The sequence below is a fragment of the Vulpes vulpes genome, chromosome 9, assembly GCF_048418805.1.
Source record: "Vulpes vulpes isolate BD-2025 chromosome 9, VulVul3, whole genome shotgun sequence".
In the NCBI taxonomy this organism is placed as follows: domain Eukaryota; kingdom Metazoa; phylum Chordata; class Mammalia; order Carnivora; family Canidae; genus Vulpes; species Vulpes vulpes.
The window spans coordinates 104730299-104753241 of NC_132788.1; the positions used below are offsets into that span (position 1 = coordinate 104730299).

The window sequence follows — 22943 nt, forward strand, 5'->3', positions numbered from 1 at the left end:
TTTTAAAGTATTTTTAATTTTAAATAATAATTTTGTCCTTGTTACCATTCTCGATTGGGAAAATTTTCTTTGGCATTCTACAGTAAAGGACAAGATTAAAGATATTAAATAACTAACTTTAGGTTGTAGCTAGGAAAAAGTGAAGTCATTATTTCTGAAACATTTCAATGCAGATCAATGAATCGATGGAAAGAATGAGGGAGAGGGGAAGGAAGACAAAAAAGGCAGGCAAGTTAGCAGATGGGTGAGTGGGTGGGTAGATGGATGGAAAAATGGATGGATGCAGGGAATAATGGATGGATGGATGGATGGATGGATGGATGGATAAATGGATGGATAGATAGATGGATGCATGGATAGATAGATGAAAGGAAGAACAGAAGATTGGGTAGATGCATGGACAGATGGGTGGATGAATGAGTGGATGGAAAGAAGGAGGAAAGTGAAGAATGAGAAAGAGAGAAGCTAGCAGAAAAATGGAGAAAGACGGAAAGATAGAAGGGAGAGAGAAAGGGAAGAAATGAAAGAGCAAGGAAGTGAAGGAGGGAGATAAAGACTGGTAGGAGGTAATTTTGCAGGAGGAGAAAGTCATATAAAAAGCAATAAAAGGAAAACCTTTAAGGTGATTAATGATAGATGGTACACAGATTTAAAAATGAGCTAGACAAATATAAAATCATCATGCCACACACTTGAAACTAATGTTACATGTCAATTACATCTCAAGTAATTTTTTTTTAAAAATTAGAACTTAAAGCAAAAAAAATAAATGAATAAGTATAACAAATATTCAGAAGTTAAAAGAGAGAGAGCTAAAAGGCTGGATAATTTGCTCTAGGAAATGGGGAACCATTCACTGTTCATGTGCAGGGGAAAGACATCCATTTAAGGAAACCAGCCTAGAGCTCCCTAGAGGGTGGAGGTGACTTAAGCAAGGAGCACACATGGGAAGTCATTAAGAAATCTCAACTCCAGTCCCACTTCAACACATCCAATGTAAACACAATTGTGTATAAGAAATTGGATTCTTTTCTTCTTTTTTTTCTGGCTGTAAGAGCCCAGTGTAAATTTCCCAGACCTAGGCTTTAGAAATGTCATCCGCGGAACTTCCTCATGTATGATAAAGGGCCTCTGGGAACTGTTTTATAGGAGCAACATGGAATTCCATTGGGAATATTCCTGGGCTGATGTCTAAGTTCTAGGACCTCAATATACTATACCTCCCAAGCTTTCCTTCTGAATGGTGGTGCAGAGAATGTCCATGGTCTGCTTTCCTGCCTTCAGCCTGAATGGCTTTCTCAGCCTGCATTTCTTAACCCTTCGTGTTTCAATGTCTAAAAAACAGAGAATGATTGGTTAACAGCAACATTTCCTTATCCACCTGCTACAATATGATAATCACCTGCACTGGACACCAAAAAGAAAAGCCCATACGCGCTAGGGACTGCTTACTCTTGATTGGTGTGGGAAAGAAATGGCCAAATCCTGTGGACATTTAGTCAAATTCATAAAGTGAACTGGAAATGAACCATACACCTTCACTCTTTTCTTTATCATTATTATGATATATACATATGATATGAAATTTACCATTTTAGCCACAGTTAAGCATACAGTTCAGTGGTGTCAAGCACAGTCACATCTTCACCATCCCTCTTCATAACTTTCTTATCTTCCTAAACTGAAACTCTGTTCCCATTAAACCCCCTCATGCACACCTGCCTCCCACTATCTACTTCCTGTCTCCATGGATGGGACTCCTTTAGGGATCTCCTATTAGTGGGATATGGAATGTTTGTTCTTTGTGTCTGCTTATTTCCCTGAGCACAATGTTCTCAAGGGTCCTCTGTGCTGTAGCGAGTATCAGAATATCCTTCCTTTAAGGCTGGATAGTATTGCATTGTCTGGATACATTACATTTTACTTATCTAGTCATCTGTGAATGTTTACTTGAATTGCTTCCACCTGTTGGCTGCTACAAACAATGCTGCTGTGAACATGGATGTATGAGTATCTTTTTGAGTTCCTGCCTTCAACTCTTTGGAGTACAGACCCAGAAGAGGAATTGCTGAGTCATGAAATAATTCTATGTTTAGTTTTTTTTGGTATATTCTTTTTGAGGAACAAATTCCACATAGTTGCACCATTTTACATTTCCAGCAGCAGTACATAAGGGCTCCCATTTCTCCACATCCTCACCAATGCTTGTTATTTTTGGTAATAGGCCTCCAAGTGGATGTCAAGTGTTGCCCTTTGCTTTTTAACCCAGCACTGATTTAGAGGCTAGGAGGGAAGGTAGAGCAGACATAACCATTTCCAAATCAACAAGGGAGGCAACACATTGAAAGTGATGTTGACAAGAACTGTGATGTTTGGGATTCACCTTGGAGCCACCACCTTACTATGTATGATGTGCTATGAGGGACCTTGGGTCAGTGGCTTAATCTTTCCTAGCTTCAATTTCCTCATCTACAAGATTGGGATAATAACATTGATAGCCTTAAGGAGTTACCAAATATTAAAGGAAATCACTAGTGTGCATTCTTTGGCCATGTATGATGAGCCAAGCCATAGTTGTGATTGAGACAGACAGGGTCCCTTAGCTTCGTGGATTGCGGATAATATGCACGCTGGTTTAGCTACCTTGGGTATTTATTTTTTAGTTTCTTTTTATTTATTTATTTATTTATTTATTTATTTATTTATTTTTTAAAATAAATTAATTTTTTATTGGTGTTCAATTTACCAACATACAGAATAATACCCAGTGCTCATCCCGTCTTTACTTTCTTTTAAAAATGTTTTTATGTTTCATCACATTTTTTTGGTGTATTCTTTTATTGGAGTTCAATTTCCCAACATATAGTATAATACCCAGTGCTCATCCCGTCAAGTGTCCCCCTCAATGCCCATCACCCAGTCACCCCATCCCCTGCCTACCTCTCCTTCTACTACATCTTATTCGTATCCCAGAGTTAGGTATTTTTTAGTGAGAAAAGGGAAAGAGTGTATTAATGTCTCCTTTATGTACATGTTGATTAATGTCAGGTCAGGCCCTGATAGAGGATAGAATCTCCACACCCAGGTGCAGGTAACAGAAGTTCCTCTATGCTCTCTGGTGTCTGAACCTGGAACCAGTAGGGACCACAAAGGACTTAAAATATATACCTGTGTAGAATGGAAATACTAGCATCTGCAGACTTCTGTATCAAAAATAAAACATCCTGTCATTAACATCAAGAATTAAAATCACATTCTTGGCAACATAGTATCTTTAAAATAGGAAAATCATATTTTACACACACACACACACACACACACACACACACACACACACACAAAGATCATACAAATGGAATATTTCTGAATTCATTTTTTTGAATTTATTTTTTAAAAGAGGAAGTTAGGATATCTTTATTTGTATATATGTGCGGGTTATATGTATATATACTAGTATGTATAACATGTATTATATATGTATACTATATACACACATAAAGGAGTATATATAACTTATGTATTTTATAAAATGTACATGTATATATAAATATATGGGGATTATATGTATATATGTATATATGATATATATAACATATGTATACTATGTACACACATATAAAAAAGTAGATATAACTTATACTATGTATTCCATATAATGCACATGTATATATTATATATAATTTCTATACATAAAATTTGTAGATCTGGAAACAGAGACTCAATGAGATAAGGATACTAACCCAAGGCCACCTTCTGCCAAGAGACAAATTGTTCTTTGAAACTCAGGTCCGTTGACAAGGTCTGGCTCTTAGGTCTGAGAAGTACAGAATACTTCTCACCCAGAGTCCATTAGAATCACTTGGGGACATTTAAAATCACTGATGTGCAGGCCTCATCCCCAAGTGGCCCTTCTATAAGTATTTTTTAAATGTCCCATTCATTCTAATGAGTGTCCAATGCCAAGAATCAATTCACTGAGCATGGTAGAGAGACTAAGGTGGTACTCCATGACCCTCATCCTGGTCTTGGGGTAATCATGCCTTGGGGTAAGTTCTTCCTTTTAAGTATGGGCTGGCCCTACAACTTGCTTCTATAAGCAATAGATTATGGCAAAGGTGATGATGAGGTGTCATGCTCATGATTATATTACATAAGATAGTAACTCCCATCTTGCTAACAGACACTTTCTTGAGGACTTTGATCAAACAAGCTGCCCTACAGAGTGGCAAGGCACTGAGGGAGGCCTCCAAACTCCATCCAGCAAGAAATCAAGGACCTCACTCAAACACCCCACAAGGCAAGGAATCCTGCCAACAACCATGGGAGCTTAGAAACGAATTCTCCCTTGTTCAAGCCTTCAGGTGAGACTTCAGCCCCAGTCAGTATTTTCATTCAGTCTTGGGAGATGCTTTGAATCAGAGGCCTCAGCTAAGCCATGTCCTGACTCCTGGACCCATGGAAACTATGAATTACAGATGTGCTGCTTGTGATCTCTTGCTTTGCAATAATCGCTAACTAGTACTCTAAGCTAGAATAGCTTTCTCTATTCATTCATATGGGAAATAGAAAAAAATAGTGAAAGGGGTTATAGGGGAAAGGAGAGAAAATGAGTGGGCAATATCAGAGAGGGTGACAGTAATGAGAAACTCCTAACTCTGGGAAATGAACAAGGGGTAATGGAAGGGGAGGTGGGTGTGGGGATGGGGTGACGGGCACTGAGAGGGGCGCTTGGCGGGATGAGCACTGTTGTAGTATAGGTTGGCAAATCAAACTCCAATAAAAATATACAAAAAATAAAATAAAGTAAGAAATACAAAAAATTAAATAGCTTCCTCTGAATTTCCAGGATTATAGATGGTGTGTACTTTCTTCTTGCTGAGCTATATTTCCTGGAATATTCATAAGAAATAGATATCTCAAATCCAAAATTAAAGACGCATCCTATTATTTTCTCTCATTGTAGTGCCTAGTCAAATTGTCTACCTCCAAATGTTGACTGTGGGTTCATGTAAAGAAAAATAAAATCCACGAAATCCAAAGTTGTACCAGGCAATGCACATTGATTGTTTGTGTACTGGTTGAGGGAAAAATGTGCATTCTGACCAAGGTGGAAAGTCTGATTCCTGGCTCTTCCACAATTGAGGAGGCCAGAAATTCATTCACTTTTCTGAGTGTCAGCCTCCTTACTATTAAATAGAGGTAATCACACCTACACCCCTGCATTGCTAGGAGGATTGTGCAAGATGACATGCAAACACCCTAGAACCGAGACTGACAACATGGAAGGGGAGCTGTGCTTACCAGAGTTGTGATTCCTTACCCATAAAAGGCCCTTCCAGCCTCTGTTTTTCTTTTCTATATATGGCTGCAGTTGCAAGGACAGCCTTCTCCACATTCTGCAGGTAGAATGTCACTAGCACTGCTTTCTCTTTGGGCTTTCCAGTGGTTAATTGGGAAGTGAGGTTTGTGAAATTAAGGTAGGAATTCCCGATTTCCTGTTAGAAACAAGGCTTGTGAGAAGCACGGGAGGCTTTGAGTGGTCAAGCAAAGTCTTTTAATCAAACAAATTTGAACTTGTGCTTTGGCCAACTAAATCTACCAATAGCCCTGAGCCCAGAATCTGACACTTTAAAAACAAAAGCATGCTGATTTAATACTTATTCCATAATCAAACTTTTTTCCTTCTCTTAGACTTTTATGGTGTATTTTTCTGGGTTGGGACTTGGGGAGAAGATTTTGGTTTTCCTTGCCTTTCCCCAATATTTTGCCATGTGATAACTTGAAATTTCAATTGGACATGAAGCCTAAAAGAGGAGGTATTTCCTCTCATTGACAGAACCCTCAAAGCTTATTCTGGGAACATCTCACACCCCTGTATGCACAGACTCCAAAGGACTTTGGTGAAATGAGATTCCCCTGAATTAGAAAATACTACTTGTGTCCAATTCTGAGAATCTTCACATGCCTCATATCCTAAGATGGGAAGTCTCAGTACACGCAGTTCCTCAGCATGTCTTTCAATACTTTCCCTCATCATAGTAGTTCCTGGTTTTGATTTGCTTCAGAATCTGTCTACATTGGTCAAAGATTACAAATTTGTACTTATGTAGGATGAGTATGTCTTGACACCTTATGTACAGTATGATGGCTCTAGTTAAGAACACTATATAATACACTGTACATTTGCTAAGAGATTTCAGCCACTCTCATCACACACACACACACACACACACACACACACACACACAGACACACACGTAAATGTGATGAAATGGGTATGTTAATTAGCTAACTGTTGTTATAATTTCATTATGTAGGGCAAAATATCATGATGCACTCCCTGGATATATATAATTGTTAGTAAAAGACATTAAAAAAATTCAGAGATGAGTGTTTTAGAGCAGTTTTAGGGCAGTGAAACTATTCTTTTTGATACATGGTGGATACATGTCATTATACTTTTGGCAAAACTCACAGACTGGCCAGTATCAAGAGTGATGCCTAATGTCAACTCTGACCTTTGGGTGACATTGATATGACATTGCAGGCTCACAGAAGTACCATTTGGTGCAAGAGAGCCAGGGAGGCTGTGCCTGTGTGGGGGTGGGGGTCAGGAGACGGGGATATATGGGAAGTCTGTATTTCTGGTCAACTTTGCTATGAACCTAAAAGTGCTCTAAAAAACAAAGTCTACTTAAAAGGGGAGTGGTGGAGGAGAAATCATCCACCAGCACCTAGAGCCAAAGGAAAGGCACTCAGACCTTCAGGGATAGAGCAGTGTTTCCCTTTCCACAGCCATGGAACAGCTTTGAGAAACTGGTACAGATTTGTCTGCTGTTGTCCTGAGAACCACTCAAATTTAACTAAGAAAGAAGAAGAAAAAGAGTATTTGTTATTTTTCCTTTTAATCAGCTTGGGATGGCTGTCTCTATTTTTATAGATAAGCCCCAAACACATAGTTTAAAACTGGTCAGCAAAACACAGCTTTGGCACCAACTCACTGTGTGACCTTGGAAAAGTCACTGAAATCTCTTTGGGCTTCAGGACCCCTCATTAAACACAAAGGAGTTCAGAACATATGGTTTTTACATTTTTTCTTAGGCACTCAAAGTCTTTGAATAATTATATTGGAGGATCAACTATGCACACTGACCAATCTAGCCAACGTCTTTTTTTCTTGAACAATTTCATGGAACTATAATTCACCCATTTAGAATGTATAATTCAGTGGCTTTTAGTGTATTCACAAATTTGTACAACCATCACCACAATCAATTTTATTTTACTTTGTTTTTTTCACAATCAATTTTAGAGCGATTTCCACACCATCCCCTAAAATCTGCAATCCTGAGCAGTCACCCTCAATCCCTTCATCCACCTACTCCCCAGTCCCTGGAAACCATTAGTCTACATTCTGTGTCTCTGGATTTGCCTATCTGGACAGTTCATGTAAATAAAATCACACTCTCTGTGGCCTTATGTGTCTGGCTTCTTTCACTGAGCATCATGTTTTCAAGGTCCATCCATGTTGTAGCATGTGTCAGTGCTTCAACCTTTTAATGGCTCAGCAGCAGTCCATCATATGGATGGGACACGTTTCTTTTGTCCACTTAGGATTTAATGAGCAAGTCAGTCATTTCCAATTTCTGGCTCTTGTTAATACTACTGTGAACACTGGTATACAAGTTTTTGTGTTGACCTATATTTTTAATTTTCTGCTATACCTAGCAATGGAATGCTGCATAATATGGTAATTATATTTTTAACTGTTTGAGATGCTGCCAGAATGCTCACCAAAACAGCTCCATGGCTTTTCTTTCCTGCCAACATGGATGAGTTTTCTGCTTACTCTACATCCTCACACCTTGATGACAGCCTTGCTAGAGACCCTGCATCAACACATCCAACAAAGGCTTCTCTGGATTGCTAACTCATAGTAATTTGGAGATAATAATTATTGTTTAAACCACTTAGTTTTGAGGTCCCTTGTTACACAGGAATATATATCAAATACACTTGCACACTATGGTGAGGTATCCCACCCTATGTCACTCAACTGTATCCTGAGGATGATCCCCACTGTACACCTTGTGCAAGTAGAGTGCAAACCCATGAAGTGGCAAACCTTACCTGATTCTGACAGTCTTTGAAATTTGGATCACTATTGTAGAAGTTAGAGCAGGTCTCCTGTTTGATTTCTAGGATAGAAAAGAGATAAGTTGGGTTAACAACATAAGTTCATCAGAGGAAAGAAGGTACCATGTATACTTTAATTAGGACAGGTTTGTCTCCATAGTCTTAGCAGGTCCAGAAAGGGGAGAGGGAATAGTTATTATAAAGAAACAAGAATCAAACTGAGAATAATATATATTAGAAAATAAGGAAGAGATATGTATAAATTTCTGAGATAAAATTATTGTAAATTAAAAATTTGACTTCCACTCATTGTAGATTCCCAAATGGAAAGACCTGGAGTTTTTTAGGATGTCACAACAAGTGAGAGTCAGGTCAAAGAAGTCTATTGTTCAAAACAGGTACCACCAGCCACCTGAGGCTATGACTAGTCTGAACTGAAATGTACTGTAATCATAAAATGCCTTCTGGAGATCAAAACCAATAATGAACAAAAGCATATAAATGGTCTCATTAATATTGATTACAACTTGAATAATACTTTGCATATGTTGAGTTAAAGTATATTATTAAAATTAATTTCCTGCTTCTACTTTTTGAATGAAGCTAATAAAATTAATATTGATTACAACTTGAATAATACTTTGCATATGTTGAGTTAAAGTATATTATTAAAATTAATTTCCTGCTTCTACTTTTTGAATGAAGCTAATAAAATTTTTTAAATTACTTGTGTGGCTCACATAAGTGGCTTCTGTCAGATTTCTCTTAGAAAACATTCCACTAGAAAATATGTGAAGTTATACTTAAACTCACACCTAACAAAACAAATCATTTTCTTTTTCAAATAAGTATGACTATTTCCTACTATATATATTAGGGAATTTGGGGGATAGCAAGTATTCTCGATACTTAAGCCAAGCTTGTAAACTGTGGCCCTGGGCTAGCCCACTGCCTGTTTTTGTAAATAAAATTTTATTGACACACAACCACATCCATTCATGCTTATGGCTGCTTTGACATTAGAAAGACAGAGTTGAACAGTTACATAAGAGATCATATGGCCTGCAAAGCCTGAAATATTTACTAGATAACCGCTTACAGTAGAATTCTGCTGACTTTCAACTTAAAAGAGACATTCATGTCATGAGGGGTTGGTATGTGGTTTAAATATGTAAAGTGTCCAGCATAACACTGGATGCAAAGGAGAACTTATTTTTTAAACCGTGTATTTCATTAATTTTGGGATTGACTCCTTTGAACAAACACACATTCCTCTGACCTGGGTTCCCTCATCTGAGGAAGGTATGATGATTACTCCTATTTTACAGGTTACATACTTGAGACTAAGAATTGAAGCAATTTCCCTAAGTTGCACAGCTACTTAGTTAGAGTTGAGATGGAACACAAGTCAATTTCTCCTGGACCTTGATTCTTAGCCATCTCTCATATGAATGTTGCTACAGAGATAAAGGACATAACCTTCAGGTAGGACACTAAAGTTCTTCGCCTCCAAGAAGCCTATGGCTACCTTCTCTTCCAAGATTTAGACACTCTTGCAGTAATGCCACTTTTCTACAAGCCCAGGATCACCTATACATTTGACGTTCCGGTCTGTGAAGGTTTCTTCCCCTGTGGTTGAGATATATCCTTCTGTGCAAGAACAGTAGTATTTTCGTTCCTCGAACACACAGGCAGCAGAATTATGGCAGGGGTTGCTCATACATGCATCTGGAAAGAGGAAGAGAGAGACAGAGAGGGAAGAAGAAGGCAGCTGTTTGGGTTCTGTTGTTTTATTCAATATTTAATTAATCTAAGCCCACTTGAAGTCCTGTGTCTTAAAATGTCAGCAATTGACATTACTCAGTAGTGTTTTTTTTTAAACTTCTATGACTTCTAAGACTATAACTTCTTCTATGACTCTTCCTAGATGTACCTTAAGTTTCTTGGAGTCAGTTAATAAGCTGGTTAAGTCAATGGATTTTCTGTTATTGATATTAGATAAACAACTAAACTTTTCTGCGATCTTCTACCTCCAATTTGGTATACAAGGAAAGATGTAACATCACATTCGTCCTTTTCCTGCCCCACATGCCTAAGCAGACCTAATAATGGGGAAATCTCAGAGGTACTGGGTCTGATATAACTGCCTCGACTCAAAAATGTCTATATCATGAATGAAAAAGAATGGCTGAAAGTAACTATTCTAGACTAAAGGAGATGTAAGAAACATAGTAAGTAAATACCATGCCTAAGTGGTTACAGAATAAATCATAAATTTGAAGAAAAAAAAAGCATTACTGGAACAATTGAAAAAATTTGACTATGGACTTAAATAATAGAATGTATCAACACAAATTTCCTAAATTGGCCTTGTGCAATGTAAGAGCATATCCTTGTTCTTACTAGACCTTTGCTAAAAGATTTAGGGGCATGATATCTGCAATTTATTTTCCAATGGATTCAGAAAAAATAAATATATATAGATATGTATATGAATAGTTCTTTAAAACCATTGTATAATCTCAGTGTTATATGTAACTAAGTAGAAGAGGGACACCTGGGTGGCTCAGCAGTTGAGCATCTGCCTTTGGCTCTGGTTGTGATCCTGGGGTCCAGGATCAAGACCCACATTGACTCCTTGCAAGGAACCTGCTTTTCCTTCTTCCTATGTCTCTGCCTCTCTCTGTGTGTCTCTCATGAATAAATAATTAAAATATTAAAAAATAACTAAGTAGAAGATATATCGATATTGTATATAGATATATTAACCTTAAAAAAAAAAAACACCCTGCCAGTTACTTTACTGGAAAAACCGATTTATTTGGGATGGAAGAAATTGTAACCTAGCTGAAGAAATGGGCCTAGCTGATGCAAAAACCAGAGGCATGCTGGCTATCCAAGGAACATGAAAAAGGGAGGACATGGCTCTTCTCTAGAGCAAGCTGCGCAGGACTGTTCTACACAAAAAGTCCATTGGAGTAAACTGGGAGTCTGAAGTATAGTGGCTTCTCGTGGATGAGCTGTGACTGTCCCTCATTGGCTGAGCTGTGGCTGTATCTCACTGGCTGTGACTATCTCTCATTGGCTAGTCTGTTGGGTTGGAGGAGGGAAGCAGGGCTGAGGAGACTTTCTTCCTCCTGCTGATGGAATGAAGTAGTATTCGCTTGCAAGATGCATCTCTTCCTGTTGGGTTTGCAATTGACCACAAGTGGTAGGACAGGAGAGCTCCCCCTGTTGAACCTCCAGACCCCATGTTAGTGAGGTTTCCTTCTATTAATTTTCACTGAAAGCTACCTATAATTATTTTTGCTAATAGATATTTGTGGGTATAGATAGGTAGCTAGGAAACCTGAAGGAAATGTGGCAGTATGTTAGCAATCGATGAATCCAGGTGAAGAGTGTAAGGATATCATTTTTACTATTGTTGCAATGTTTTTATAGATCTAAAATGTCCAAATAAAAAGTTGACTAAAGAAAACCATCATGCCATGTTTTATTAGGAGACATTATCCTGTCCAAAATCCACATTCTTCCTGTTTTGGCTCCTACGTATAAGTGTTTGCAGCTCAAACTAAAGTGATGACATTGTAGTCTTAATACATTATAATTGCTTGTCCCTTCCCACTAACCTTTACACTGTGGGGGAATGAAGTACTCTTAATGCTGTAGAACTTATTTAGCTGGGACCTCAGTTGATTTCTGAAATCTCTCCAAGCCTCCTTGTCCTCCTTTAGACTGAGTGGAACAATGTGACCACAGATTAGGCTAAGTAAAGGCCCCCTGACAAATGGGTCAGTTGCATTGATTTTGTTCACTGGTCTGCGATTATTTGAGACTATGTCCTTGTTCTTAGAATGCATACTGAAGGGAGGAAGGTGGGGGGATGGGGTGACTGGGTGACAGGCACTAAGGAGGGCACTTGATGGGATGAGCACTGGGTGTTGTAATATATGTTGGTAAATTGAATTTAAATAAAATATTCTTCAAAAGGAATGCATACTGAAGTATTAAGGAGTGCAGGAGTATGATGCCTGCAGCTTCTTCTCAAGTGGTTTAGAAAAAAATTATGTTTGTGTATCCTATATATACATATACATAAGGCACATATGAAATTACTATATTATATATCATACATAGAGTATAAAAATGTGTGTATGTCCCATGTGTATGTATTATATACACAAATGAATGTATAAATATGTTTATATATATAATGTTCATTATATATAATACTTATATGATAAAGCATTTGGTGAATAAGCAGAGGGAAAGAAGATCTGAAAATATTTTTCCATTTCCCGTAAGTTTGAAACTATGTAATATGAAAAGTTCCCATGAAAGAAGGAAGAAGGGTAAGGTGGGAAAGAGGGAAGAAATGGGCCAACATAAGGTTTTTTTTTTTATTGTGTGTCTAGACCAAGAGAAGCAAGACCTCATTTGGGTAGTTGAGTGTGGTTCACCTAGAAAGGATGGGAGAAATCTCCAATCCTTATAGGACACTTGCTTTGTATCAGGACTACTTCAGCCCTTTCCATATCATACTACTGACTTTAGAAAACTCCATGAGATGGTTACTGTGATTATCTCCATTATATAGATTAGGAAATGAAGCACAAAGAGATTGGCTTGTCTACTGTCCCACAGGTAGTAAGTGATCAGGCCAGGAATCACACCCAGGCAGTCTGGCTCCAGAAACTACGATCTGAAGGGATGATCATTTCTACCTCCAGGCATCTTGAGAAGCAGTTGATTTTGTCACAAGAAACAAGAGGCACTTTGGAATCTTTAATATTCATCATTGTAAGGTGAAAGGAAAGGTTGTGGAGATGGAGGCAAGCTTGGCTGCCAGTGACTGGCATCTGGAACACTCTGCATTTGCGGGTGGCAGCAGCAAATGAAGACGTGATAGTTTTCAATCCCTCCAGTCTGGAAAGAGTATGCCCAGCCCAACTAGTGAGTGGTAAGATCTTTTTAACTGGGGCTGCTAAAAAGAATCAAGTGTTGTATTGGGTTTGCATTCTGTTTCGATTGGACAGCATTGGCCCACTTGAAAAGAATGGGGACCCTGCTTAAAGGATATTTAAGGAGGAAGACGACTGGACTTGGGGGACTGTGGGAAAGACAGGAAGAGATTAAGGATACTTCTGGAGTCTACTGGAAGCAAAGAAAAGATACCAGGAAAAAAGTGGGGTTGTATTGAAGAGGCATGGTGGATCTTTTGAAAGTGTCAGGCAAAACAGAAGCCTGCTTTCTCATTCCACCTTTGTATGAAACTGGGCATAGTCGTCCATCTGAACACAGTGCAAAAGTTGTAGAATAAATAGTTGAGGAACTGCACAAAATTGTCAGTATTTGGCCACTCTGGACCTACAAAATTGGTAATCAGTGTAGCTCGTCCTAATTCACTAAGAGTTGCAGAGCTCTTAGAAATGATGCCTGCCAGGCTTTGCAATTGTCTGTTGAGGCCATGGGGGCAAACCCACATCCTGATGAACTGTGGCCTGATGCATCCAGTCCACAGTATATCCAAATATACTGGGAAGTGACTTAAAAAGAGGCTTGCTCTTGGTTTCAAGTGCCAACATACCTCTGCCCGATGAACTGTGTTTTGTCACAAAGATGATCAAGCAGGAAAGCCCTGAGAAAAATAAAAGGAAAGTATTAACATTTCAGGAATCTTCCCTTGAGTCCTTCAGGGAGCTTCTGTACATGACTGGGCCACCTGCCTGTTTCTCCCAAAGACAGATTTTGTTTTTTTTGTTTTTTTGTTTTTTTTTAATTAATTTTTATTGGTGTTCAATTTACCAATATACAGAAAAACACCCAGTGCTCATCCCGTCAAGTGTCCACCTCAGTGCCCGTCACCCATTCCCCTCCAACACCCGCCCTCCTCCCCCCTTCCACCACCCCTAGTTTGTTTCCCCGAGTTAGGAGTCTTTATGTTCTGTCTCCCTTCCTGATATTTCCCAACATTTCTTCTCCCTTCCTTTATATTCCCTTTCACTATTATTTATATTCCCCAAATGAATGAGAACATACACTGCTTGTCCTTCTCCGATTGACTTATTTCACTCAGCATAATACCCTCCAGTTCCATCCACGTTGAAGCAAATGGTGGGTATTTGTCGTTTCTAATCGCTGAGTAATATTCCATTGTATACATAAACCACATCTTCTTTATCCATTCATCTTTCGATGGACACCGAGGCTCCTTCCACAGTTTGGCTATTGTGGCCATTGCTGATAGAAACATCGGGGTGCAGGTGTCCCGACGTTTCGTTGCATCTGAATCTTTGGGGTAAATCCCCAACAGTGCAATTGCTGGGTCGTAGGGCAGGTCTATTTTTAACTCTTTGAGGAACCTCCGACAGTTTTCCAGAGTGGCTGCACCAGTTCACATTCCCACCAACAGTGTAAGAGGGTTCCCTTTTCTCCGCATCCTCTCCAACATTTGTTGTTTCCTGCCTTGTTAATTTTCCCCATTCTCACTGGTGTGAGGTGGGATCTCATTGTGGTTTTGATTTGTATTTCCCTGATGGCAAGTGATGCAGAGCATTTTCTCATGTGCATGTTGGCCATGTCCATGTCTTCCTCTGTGAGATTTCTCTTCATGTCTTTTGCCCATTTCATGATTGGATTGTTTGTTTCTTTGGTGTTGAGTTTAATAAGTTCTTTATAGATTTTGGAAACTAGCCCTTTATCTGATATGTCGTTTGCAAATATCCTCTCCCATTCTGTAGGTTGTCTTTTAGTTTTTTTGACTGTATCCTTTGCTGTGCAAAAGCTTCTTATCTTGATGAAGTCCCAATAGTTCATTTTTGCTTTTGTTTCTTTTGCCTTTGTGGATGTATCTTGCAAGAAGTTACTGTGGCCGAGTTCAAAAAGGGTGTTGCCTGTGTTCTCCTCTAGGATTTTGATGGACTCTTGTCTCACATTTAGATCTCTCATCCATTTTGAGTTTATCTTTGTGTATGGTGAAAGAGAGTGGTCCAGTTTCATTCTTCTGCATGTAGATGTCCAATTTTCCCAACACCATTTATTGAAGAGACTGTCTTTCTTCCAATGGATAGTCTTTCCTCCTTTATCGAATATTAGTTGACCATACATTTCAGGGTCCACTTCTGGGTTCTCTATTCTGTTCCATTGATCTATGTGTCTATTTTTGTGCCAGTACCACACTGTCTTGATGACCACAGCTTTGTAGTACAACCTGAAATCTGGCATTGTGATGCCCCCAGCTATGGTTTTCTTTTTTAAAATTCCCCTGGCTATTCGGGGTCTTTTCTGATTCCACACAAATCTTAAAATAATTTGTTCTAACTCTCTGAAGAAAGTCCATGGTATTTTGATAGGGATTGTATTAAACGTGTAAATTGCCCTGGGTAACATTGACATTTTCACAATATTAATTCTGCCAATCCATGAGCATGGAATATTTTTCCATCTCTTTGTGTCTTCCTCAATTTCTTTCAGAAGTGTTCTATAGTTTTTAGGGTATAGATCCTTCACCTCCTTGGTAAGGTTTATTCCTAGGTATCTTATGGTTTTGGGTGCAATTGTAAATGGGATTGACTCCTTAATTTCTCTTTCTTCAGTCTCATTGTTAGTGTATAGAAATGCCATTGATTTCTGGGCATTGATTTTGTATCCTGCCACGCTACCAAATTGCTGTATGAGTTCTAGCAATCTTGGGGTGGAGGCTTTTGGGTTTTCTATGTAGAGTATCATGTCATCGGCGAAGAGGGAGAGTTTGACTTCTTCTTTGCCAATTTGAATGCCTTTAATGTCTTTTTGTTGTCTGATTGCTGAGGCGAGGACTTCCAGAACTATGTTGAACAGCAGTGGTGAGAGTGGACATCCCTGTCTTGTTCCTGATCTTAGGGGAAAGGCTCCCAGTGCTTCCCCATTGAGAATGATATCTGCTGTGGGCTTTTCGTAAATGGCTTTTAAGATGTCAAGGAAAGTTCCCTCTATCCCAACACTCTGAAGTGTTTTGATCAGGAATGGATGCTGTATTTTGTCAAATGCTTTCTCTGCATCCAATGAGAGGATCATATGGTTCTTGGTTTTTCTCTTGCTGATATGATGAATCACATTGATGGTTTTACGAGTGTTGAACCAGCCTTGTGTCCCAGGGATAAATCCTACTTGGTCATGGTGAATAATTTTCTTAATGTGTTGTTGGATCCTATTGGCTAGTATCTTGTTGAGAATTTTTGCATCCATGTTCATCAGGGATATTGGTCTGTAATTCTCCTTTTTGGTGGGGTCTTTGTCTGGTTTCGGAATTAAGGTGATGCTGGCCTCATAGAACGAATTTGGCAGTACTCCATCTCTTTCTATCTTTCCAAACAGCTTTAGTAGAATAGGTATGATTTCTTCTTTAAACGTTTGATAGAATTCCCCTGGGAAGCCATCTGGCCCTGGAGTCTTGTGTCTCGGGAGGTTTTTGATGACTGCTTCAATTTCCTCCCTGGTTATTGGCCTGTTCAGGTTTTCTATTTCTTCCTGCTCCAGTTTTGGTAGTTTGTGGCTTTCCAGGAATGCATCCATTTCTTCTAGATTTCCTAATTTATTGGCATACAGCTGTTCATAATATGTTTTTAGAATCGTTTGTATTTCCTTGGTGTTGGTAGTGATCTCTCCTTTCTCATTCATGATTTTATTAATTTGAGTCTTCTCTCTCTTCTTTTTAATAAGGTTCGCTAATGGTTTATCTATCTTATTAATTCTTTCAAAGAACCAACTCCTGGTTCTGTTGATCTGTTCCACAGTTCTTTTGGTCTCGATATCATTTAGTTCTGCTCGAATTTTAATTAACTGTCTTCTTCTGCTGGGGGTGGGGTCCATTTGTTGCTTTTTCTCTAGTTCCTTTATGTGTAAGGTGAGCTTTTGAATTTGAGTTCTTTCCAGTTTTTGAATGGATGCTTGTATTGCGATGTATTTCCCCCTCAGGACTGCTTTTGCTGCGTCCCAAAGATTTTGAACGGTTGTATCTTCATTCTCATTAGTTTCCATGAATCTTCTCAATTCTTCCTTAATTTCCTGGTTGACCTTTTCATCTTTTAGCAGGATGGTCCTTAACCTCCATGTGTTTGTGGTCCTTCCAAACTTCTTGTTGTGATTAAGTTCTAATTTCAAGGCATTATGGTCTGAGAATATACAGGGGACTATCCCGATCTTTTGGTATCGGTTCAGACCCGATTTGTGACCCAGTATGTGGTCTATTCTGGAGAAAGTTCCATGTGCACTTGAGAAGAATGTGTATTCAGTTGAGTTTGGATGTAAAGTTCTGTAGATATCTGTGAAATCCATCTGGTCCAGTGTATCATTTAAAGCTCTCCTTTCTTTGGATATGTTGTGCTTAGAAGACCTATCTAGTATAGAAAGAGCTAGATTGAAATCACCAAGTATAAGTGTATTATTATCAAAGTATTTCTTCAGTTTGGTTATTAATTGGTTTAAATATTTGGCAGCTCCCACATTTGGGGCATATATATTGAGAATTGTTAAGTCTTCTTGTTGGATAGATCCTTTGAGTATGAGATAGTGTCCCTCTTCATCTCTCACTATAGTCTTCAGGGTAAATTTTAATTTATCTGATATAAGGATGGCTACCCCTGCTTTCTTTTGAGGACCATTTGAATGGTAAATGGTTCTCCAACCTTTTATTTTCAGGTTGTAGGTGTCCTTCTGTCTAAAATGAGTCTCTTGTAGACAGCAAATAGATGGGTCCTGCTTTTTAATCCAGTCTGAAACCCTGCGCCTTTTGATGGGGTCATTAAGCCCATTCACGTTCAGAGTTACTATTGATAGATATGAGTTTAGTGTCATCATATCTATTCAGTCCTTGTTTTTGTGGATTGTTCCACTGAACTTCTTCTTTTTTTTTTTTTTAAAGATTTTATTTATTTATTCATGATAGAGAGAGAGAGAGAGAGAGGCAGAGACACAGGCAGAGGGAGAAGCAGGCTCCATGCACCGGGAGCCTGATGTGGGATTCGATCCCGGGTCTCCAGGATCGCGCCCTGGGCCAAAGGCAGGCGCCAAACCGCTGCGCCACCCAGGGATCCCTGAACTTCTTCTTAAAGGGGAGTTTTAAGAGTCCCCCTTAAAATTTCTTGCAGAGCTGGTTTGGAGGTTACATATTCTTTCAGTTCCTGCCTGTCTTGGAAGCTCTTTATCTCTCCTTCCATTTTGAATGAAAGCCTTGCTGGATAGAGTATTCTTGGTTGCATGTTCTTCTCATTTAGGACCCTGAATATATCCTGCCAGCCCTTTCTGGCCTGCCAGGTCTCTGTGGAGAGGTCTGCTGTTACCCTAATATTCCTCCCCATAAAAGTCAGGGACTTTTTTTCTCTTGCTGCTTTAAGGATCTTCTCCTTATCTTTGGAATTTGCAAGCTTCACTATTAAATGTCGAGGTGTTGATCGGGTTTTGTTGATTTTAGGGGGGGATCTCTCTATTTCCTGGATCTGAATGCCTCTTTCCCTTCCCAGATTCGGAAAGTTTTCAGCTAGGATTTGTTCAAATACATATTCTGGCCCTCTGTCCCTTTCGGCGCCCTCGGGAACCCCAATTAAACGTAGGTTTTTCTTCCTCAGGCTGTCATTTATTTCCCTTAATCTATCCTCATGGTCTTTTAATTGCCTGCCAAAGACAGATTTTGATTTACAACATAGAACTTAGTGTCTTGACTACAAAGATGACAGCATGCTAAATAGGAGTAAATTATCCTTAACACAGACAGCTCTCATACCAGGAGTAATAGTTTGACCATTTAAAGAGATTCAGTTCCCTGATCCTAACAATGTTCAGAATCATTTCATTAAGTTTCTAACCAATTTTATAAAACTAACAAATGCTAGAAACTTACTCAAATGAACTCTTCTTCCAAAGCTGCTAAGCACTTACATCAGGTTTATGCTGGTGTGGCTGGAGGCCGATTTGAAAAGAAGAACACAAAAGAAATGTGTACTCATACATGCTGGAGAGAAAGTATGAGGAGACAGACCTGGGTGTGAAGAGTGCTCATTTCTAAGTAGTTTTTAATTTGCTCATATGCATTTTCTAACTTTTCCTAGAGTAAACATGTGTTACTTGCCTAGTGACTTAGGAAGTACCATTGTGTATTTTCAGAGAATATAAAATGATACTGGGGAACAGAAGCCATGAAAGTGTTAAAAAATACCATTTGAGAAAAATATCAGAAGCATCACCACCACCATCACCATCACCACCACCAGCCCCATCGATACAGGAATCCTGCCTTTTTTGGTGACACTCATGATTTTTAAACATGGTGACCCTTGATTATTTTGAAGACAAAGCAAAGAGTTTGGTTGCCCTAGCAGTTAAAACCCCATCTTCTTGTATGAGTCATCCTGGTTGTTCTGATGAAACCATTAGGACCCAGACGGTGTTCCTCTTTCCCAAGTCAGCCCAACTTCTGAGAAGTCATTGAAAAGACTTGACTGCCAATTGACCATGAACTGGACCCAGGCACTCGGGGGCTTCTCAACCCTGTTGTTACAAAGAAGGTTCCATTGCCATTCTTGCTCCCAGAGGCTGTTCTAAGGACTTTGCCTTGAGATAGTGATGCGGTGTATGCATGATTGAACCCAGTTAAGGCCCACCTCTCTATACATAAACTTACAAGATTTGGTACATGGTGTGGGGATCCATTTATCTTGCTATTGCCCAAGACAAACCTTGTATGCAAGCTCCCTTTGCTTATTAAAACTGCCATCCCCCAACCTAGAGTATGTGTCTCCTCCTTCAGTATCTCTCTGCCCTGGAATAATGGGGTCCGTTTCAGATCATACCTGGGAAACTCCCAAAAAGGAGGGTTGTGAATCAGTATCAACTCCACAGCCCAGCAGGTAGGGGCCAATCTATGCTCCTAAGAGGTAGCTGGACCATGGTAGCTCTCAGGTTCCTGCAGAACTAGAGTGCCTTCCCCAAAAGGAACTGGAACAGATTGACCACTGCCTAATGCTTTTCTCACTGTTCACCTTGCCCTGTAACTCTGGCTTAGATTTTACCAGGGGGAAGGGGCAAGAGGAGAAGAGAAAACAGGTGAGCAGAGGGGAAGGTGTAACATGTGGACTCTCAGTGAGGCTGAGGCTCAATGGAAGCTGAAGAAGCAAAGTGTCCTGTCCTGAATCTGAGACTGGAATTCTCATAATTGATTACTGTCTCATACCCATCCCATTCCATGGTAATTCTGAAACTGACCTCAAAAAAACAGACAGTAGAATGATGGCTACCAGTTGCTGGGGGGACAGGGGTGGGCCTGGGGAGAGTTTGAGGGCTCTAACTTGCAGCTAGTAGACAAGTAAGTACTGGAGATCAAGTGCACAGCATAGTGATGATAGACAACAGCACGGTAGGAGAAACATCAAGGCTGCCAACAGACTAGATCTCATCCATTCCCATGACACACAAGAAATGGTACTTATGTGAAACCGTGAGATGCCAGCTAAAGTGAAGGTGGCCATCATTCTGCCGTATATAAATGTACCAAATCAACATGATGTACATCTCAAACTTACATAATGTCATGCACCAATTATGTCCCAATAACATTTTTATTTTTATTTTTTAATTTTTTTTATTGGAGTTCAATTTGCAAACATATAGCATAACAACCAGTGCTCATCCCACCAATAACTTTTTAAACATTAAATTTAAAACTAGTGGTTTTGATGCCAACAGCTACAGCAGAGAAGGTGGACAGGGAACCACTATTACCAACAGTGATACCCAGTATTGAGTAAGCACTGATAAGCACCTTCCAGGTATGACCATCTCATGGATTCCCTCTGACATTCTCAAGGAACAGAGCCTCTTCTCACCCCCATTTTACAGTACAGCAGCCTGAGGGTCATGGTGGTTCAATAATTTGCCCAGGAGAACACAACGGGGAAGCAGCAAAGCCCAACCTCTCACTAGGCTACATTGCCACTCACCTTATTCCTTAAATGCTCCTTCACAACCTTAATTTCTGAGATTTTGCGCCTTTTAGTAACACTGCATTTACTATACCAACAGTCCCGGGGACCAGAAAGTGTCCTGTTTTGTGCCACAGGGAGAGGAGAGAACTTGCATGGTAAGATCCCCTCACTGTCCATTTGGAAGAGATTCAACAAGACACAGAGAGTTCACTTCTCTTCAGACTCTGCTTACATGACTCAGGACGCCTTGAGGAGCCTCATGGACTGGAGCCAAGATCTCCCCAAATACCAAGTCCTCTGTCAACTTCAGATGTGTATAGATACATGCTGACAAGTCCAGAGAAGGGAGATACTCTACACTGGAACTTAAGAAAAAAATCAACTACACCAATGGTTAAAACCATTGGTGGATGGAGACTTTGAGTTTTCTGCTGATGAATCTTTCCATGAGGTTTTTTGGTTTTGATTTGTTTTCCAATTTGGTGTACATTGTTGTTGTTGTTTTAGCTCATGCCATTACATTTTTTCCCCTAAATTTTCATGGCTTCCTTTAAGGTAGGATTATTCAGCCTTAGCACTATTGACTTTTTGGCCTTGATACTTCTTCATACAGGGGCTGGCCTGTGCGCTGGAGGGTGTTGGGTGGTACCCCTGGCCACCACCCACTAAATGCCAGGCACACCCTCACCCTGAGGCAAGACCACCCGAACTGTCTGCAAATATTACCAAGGGTCCCCTGTGGGGGCACTAAACTGCCCCTAGTTGAGAAGCACTACTTTCAATGCTGCTTTTACTTTCAAGGACATTAGACATCGTATCTGAAAATAAGTGGCAAATAAAGGCATTGAAATATTGGCCATATCAATTTTAAGACACACTTAGAAATCCAGACATGCCCCATCTCAGGAGATGTCCTCAGGCCAGCCCTCCACCAGCTCAACTGAACAGTTTAAATGTTCTAGAACCAAAGAAAATAAGATATTTAACACTCACCACACAGAAGAAAGTTTGTCCTCTTCGCCATAGCCCCTCTACCTTCTAACTGATAACTGATAACAGAGAGGGAACTGTAGAGTCTTATTTCCTATTTCTCAAGAAGTCTTGGGGGTTTCAAGAGGACCACAATCTGTTGGTGTTATTTCAACAGGTCAAGTAGAGGCAAATCAAATTAAAGGCAACATCATTAATACAAACCTCTAGATGCCATTTGCATCCACATCATGCTTACCGCAGAATTCTCTGGTCACTTAGTCACTTGTTGGGCACAGAAATAAGGACCAAGGAAGGAGGACATCCCTGACTTTGGGGCACTAATCAGCCTAGCCGGCAACCACCCTGTGAACCCTGCATGCTTGGCAACATTTAAAAACATATCTGCACTCCCATGTGCATTGCAGCACTCTCTTTTTTTCTTTATTTTATTTTATTTTATTTTATTCATTTTATTTTAATTTTATTTATTTTCACTCATATGTGGAATTTATTTATTTATTTATTTATTTATTTATTTATTTATTTATTTATATTGGAGTTCAATTTGCCAACATATAGCATAACACCCAGTGCTAATCCCATCAAGTGCTCCCCTCACCCCTCACCCGTCACCCAGTCACCCCTGTCCCCCGCCCACCTCCCCTTCCACCACCCCTTGTTCATTTCCCAGAGTTAGGAGTCTCTCATGTTCTGTCTCCCTCTCTGATATTTCCCACTCATTTTTTCTCCATTCCCCTTTATTCCCTTTCACTATTTTTTAATTCCCCAAATGAATGAGACCGTATAATGTTTGTCCTTCTCCGATTGACTTATTTCACTCAGCATAACACACTCCAGTTCCATCCACATCGAAGCAAA

General features: G+C 39.6%; 1 protein-coding gene across 1 annotated transcript in view; it reads right to left on the reverse strand.

Annotated features, from left to right (window-relative positions):
* LOC112912543 (adhesion G protein-coupled receptor E4-like) overlaps positions 1-22257 on the reverse strand; it is a 47619-nt gene extending 25362 nt beyond the window's left edge. The window contains exons 1-7 of the mRNA XM_072721623.1: positions 22086-22257; positions 13724-13774; positions 9727-9864; positions 8131-8198; positions 6762-6863; positions 5321-5495; positions 1221-1334 (exon numbers count right to left, since the gene is read on the reverse strand). Coding sequence (XP_072577724.1) covers positions 1221-1334; positions 5321-5495; positions 6762-6863; positions 8131-8198; positions 9727-9864; positions 13724-13774; positions 22086-22116 — 679 coding nt within the window. The 5' untranslated portion in view covers positions 22117-22257. The remainder of the gene's footprint in view (positions 1-1220; positions 1335-5320; positions 5496-6761; positions 6864-8130; positions 8199-9726; positions 9865-13723; positions 13775-22085) is intronic.
* Between the last annotated feature and the right edge of the window lie 686 nt (positions 22258-22943).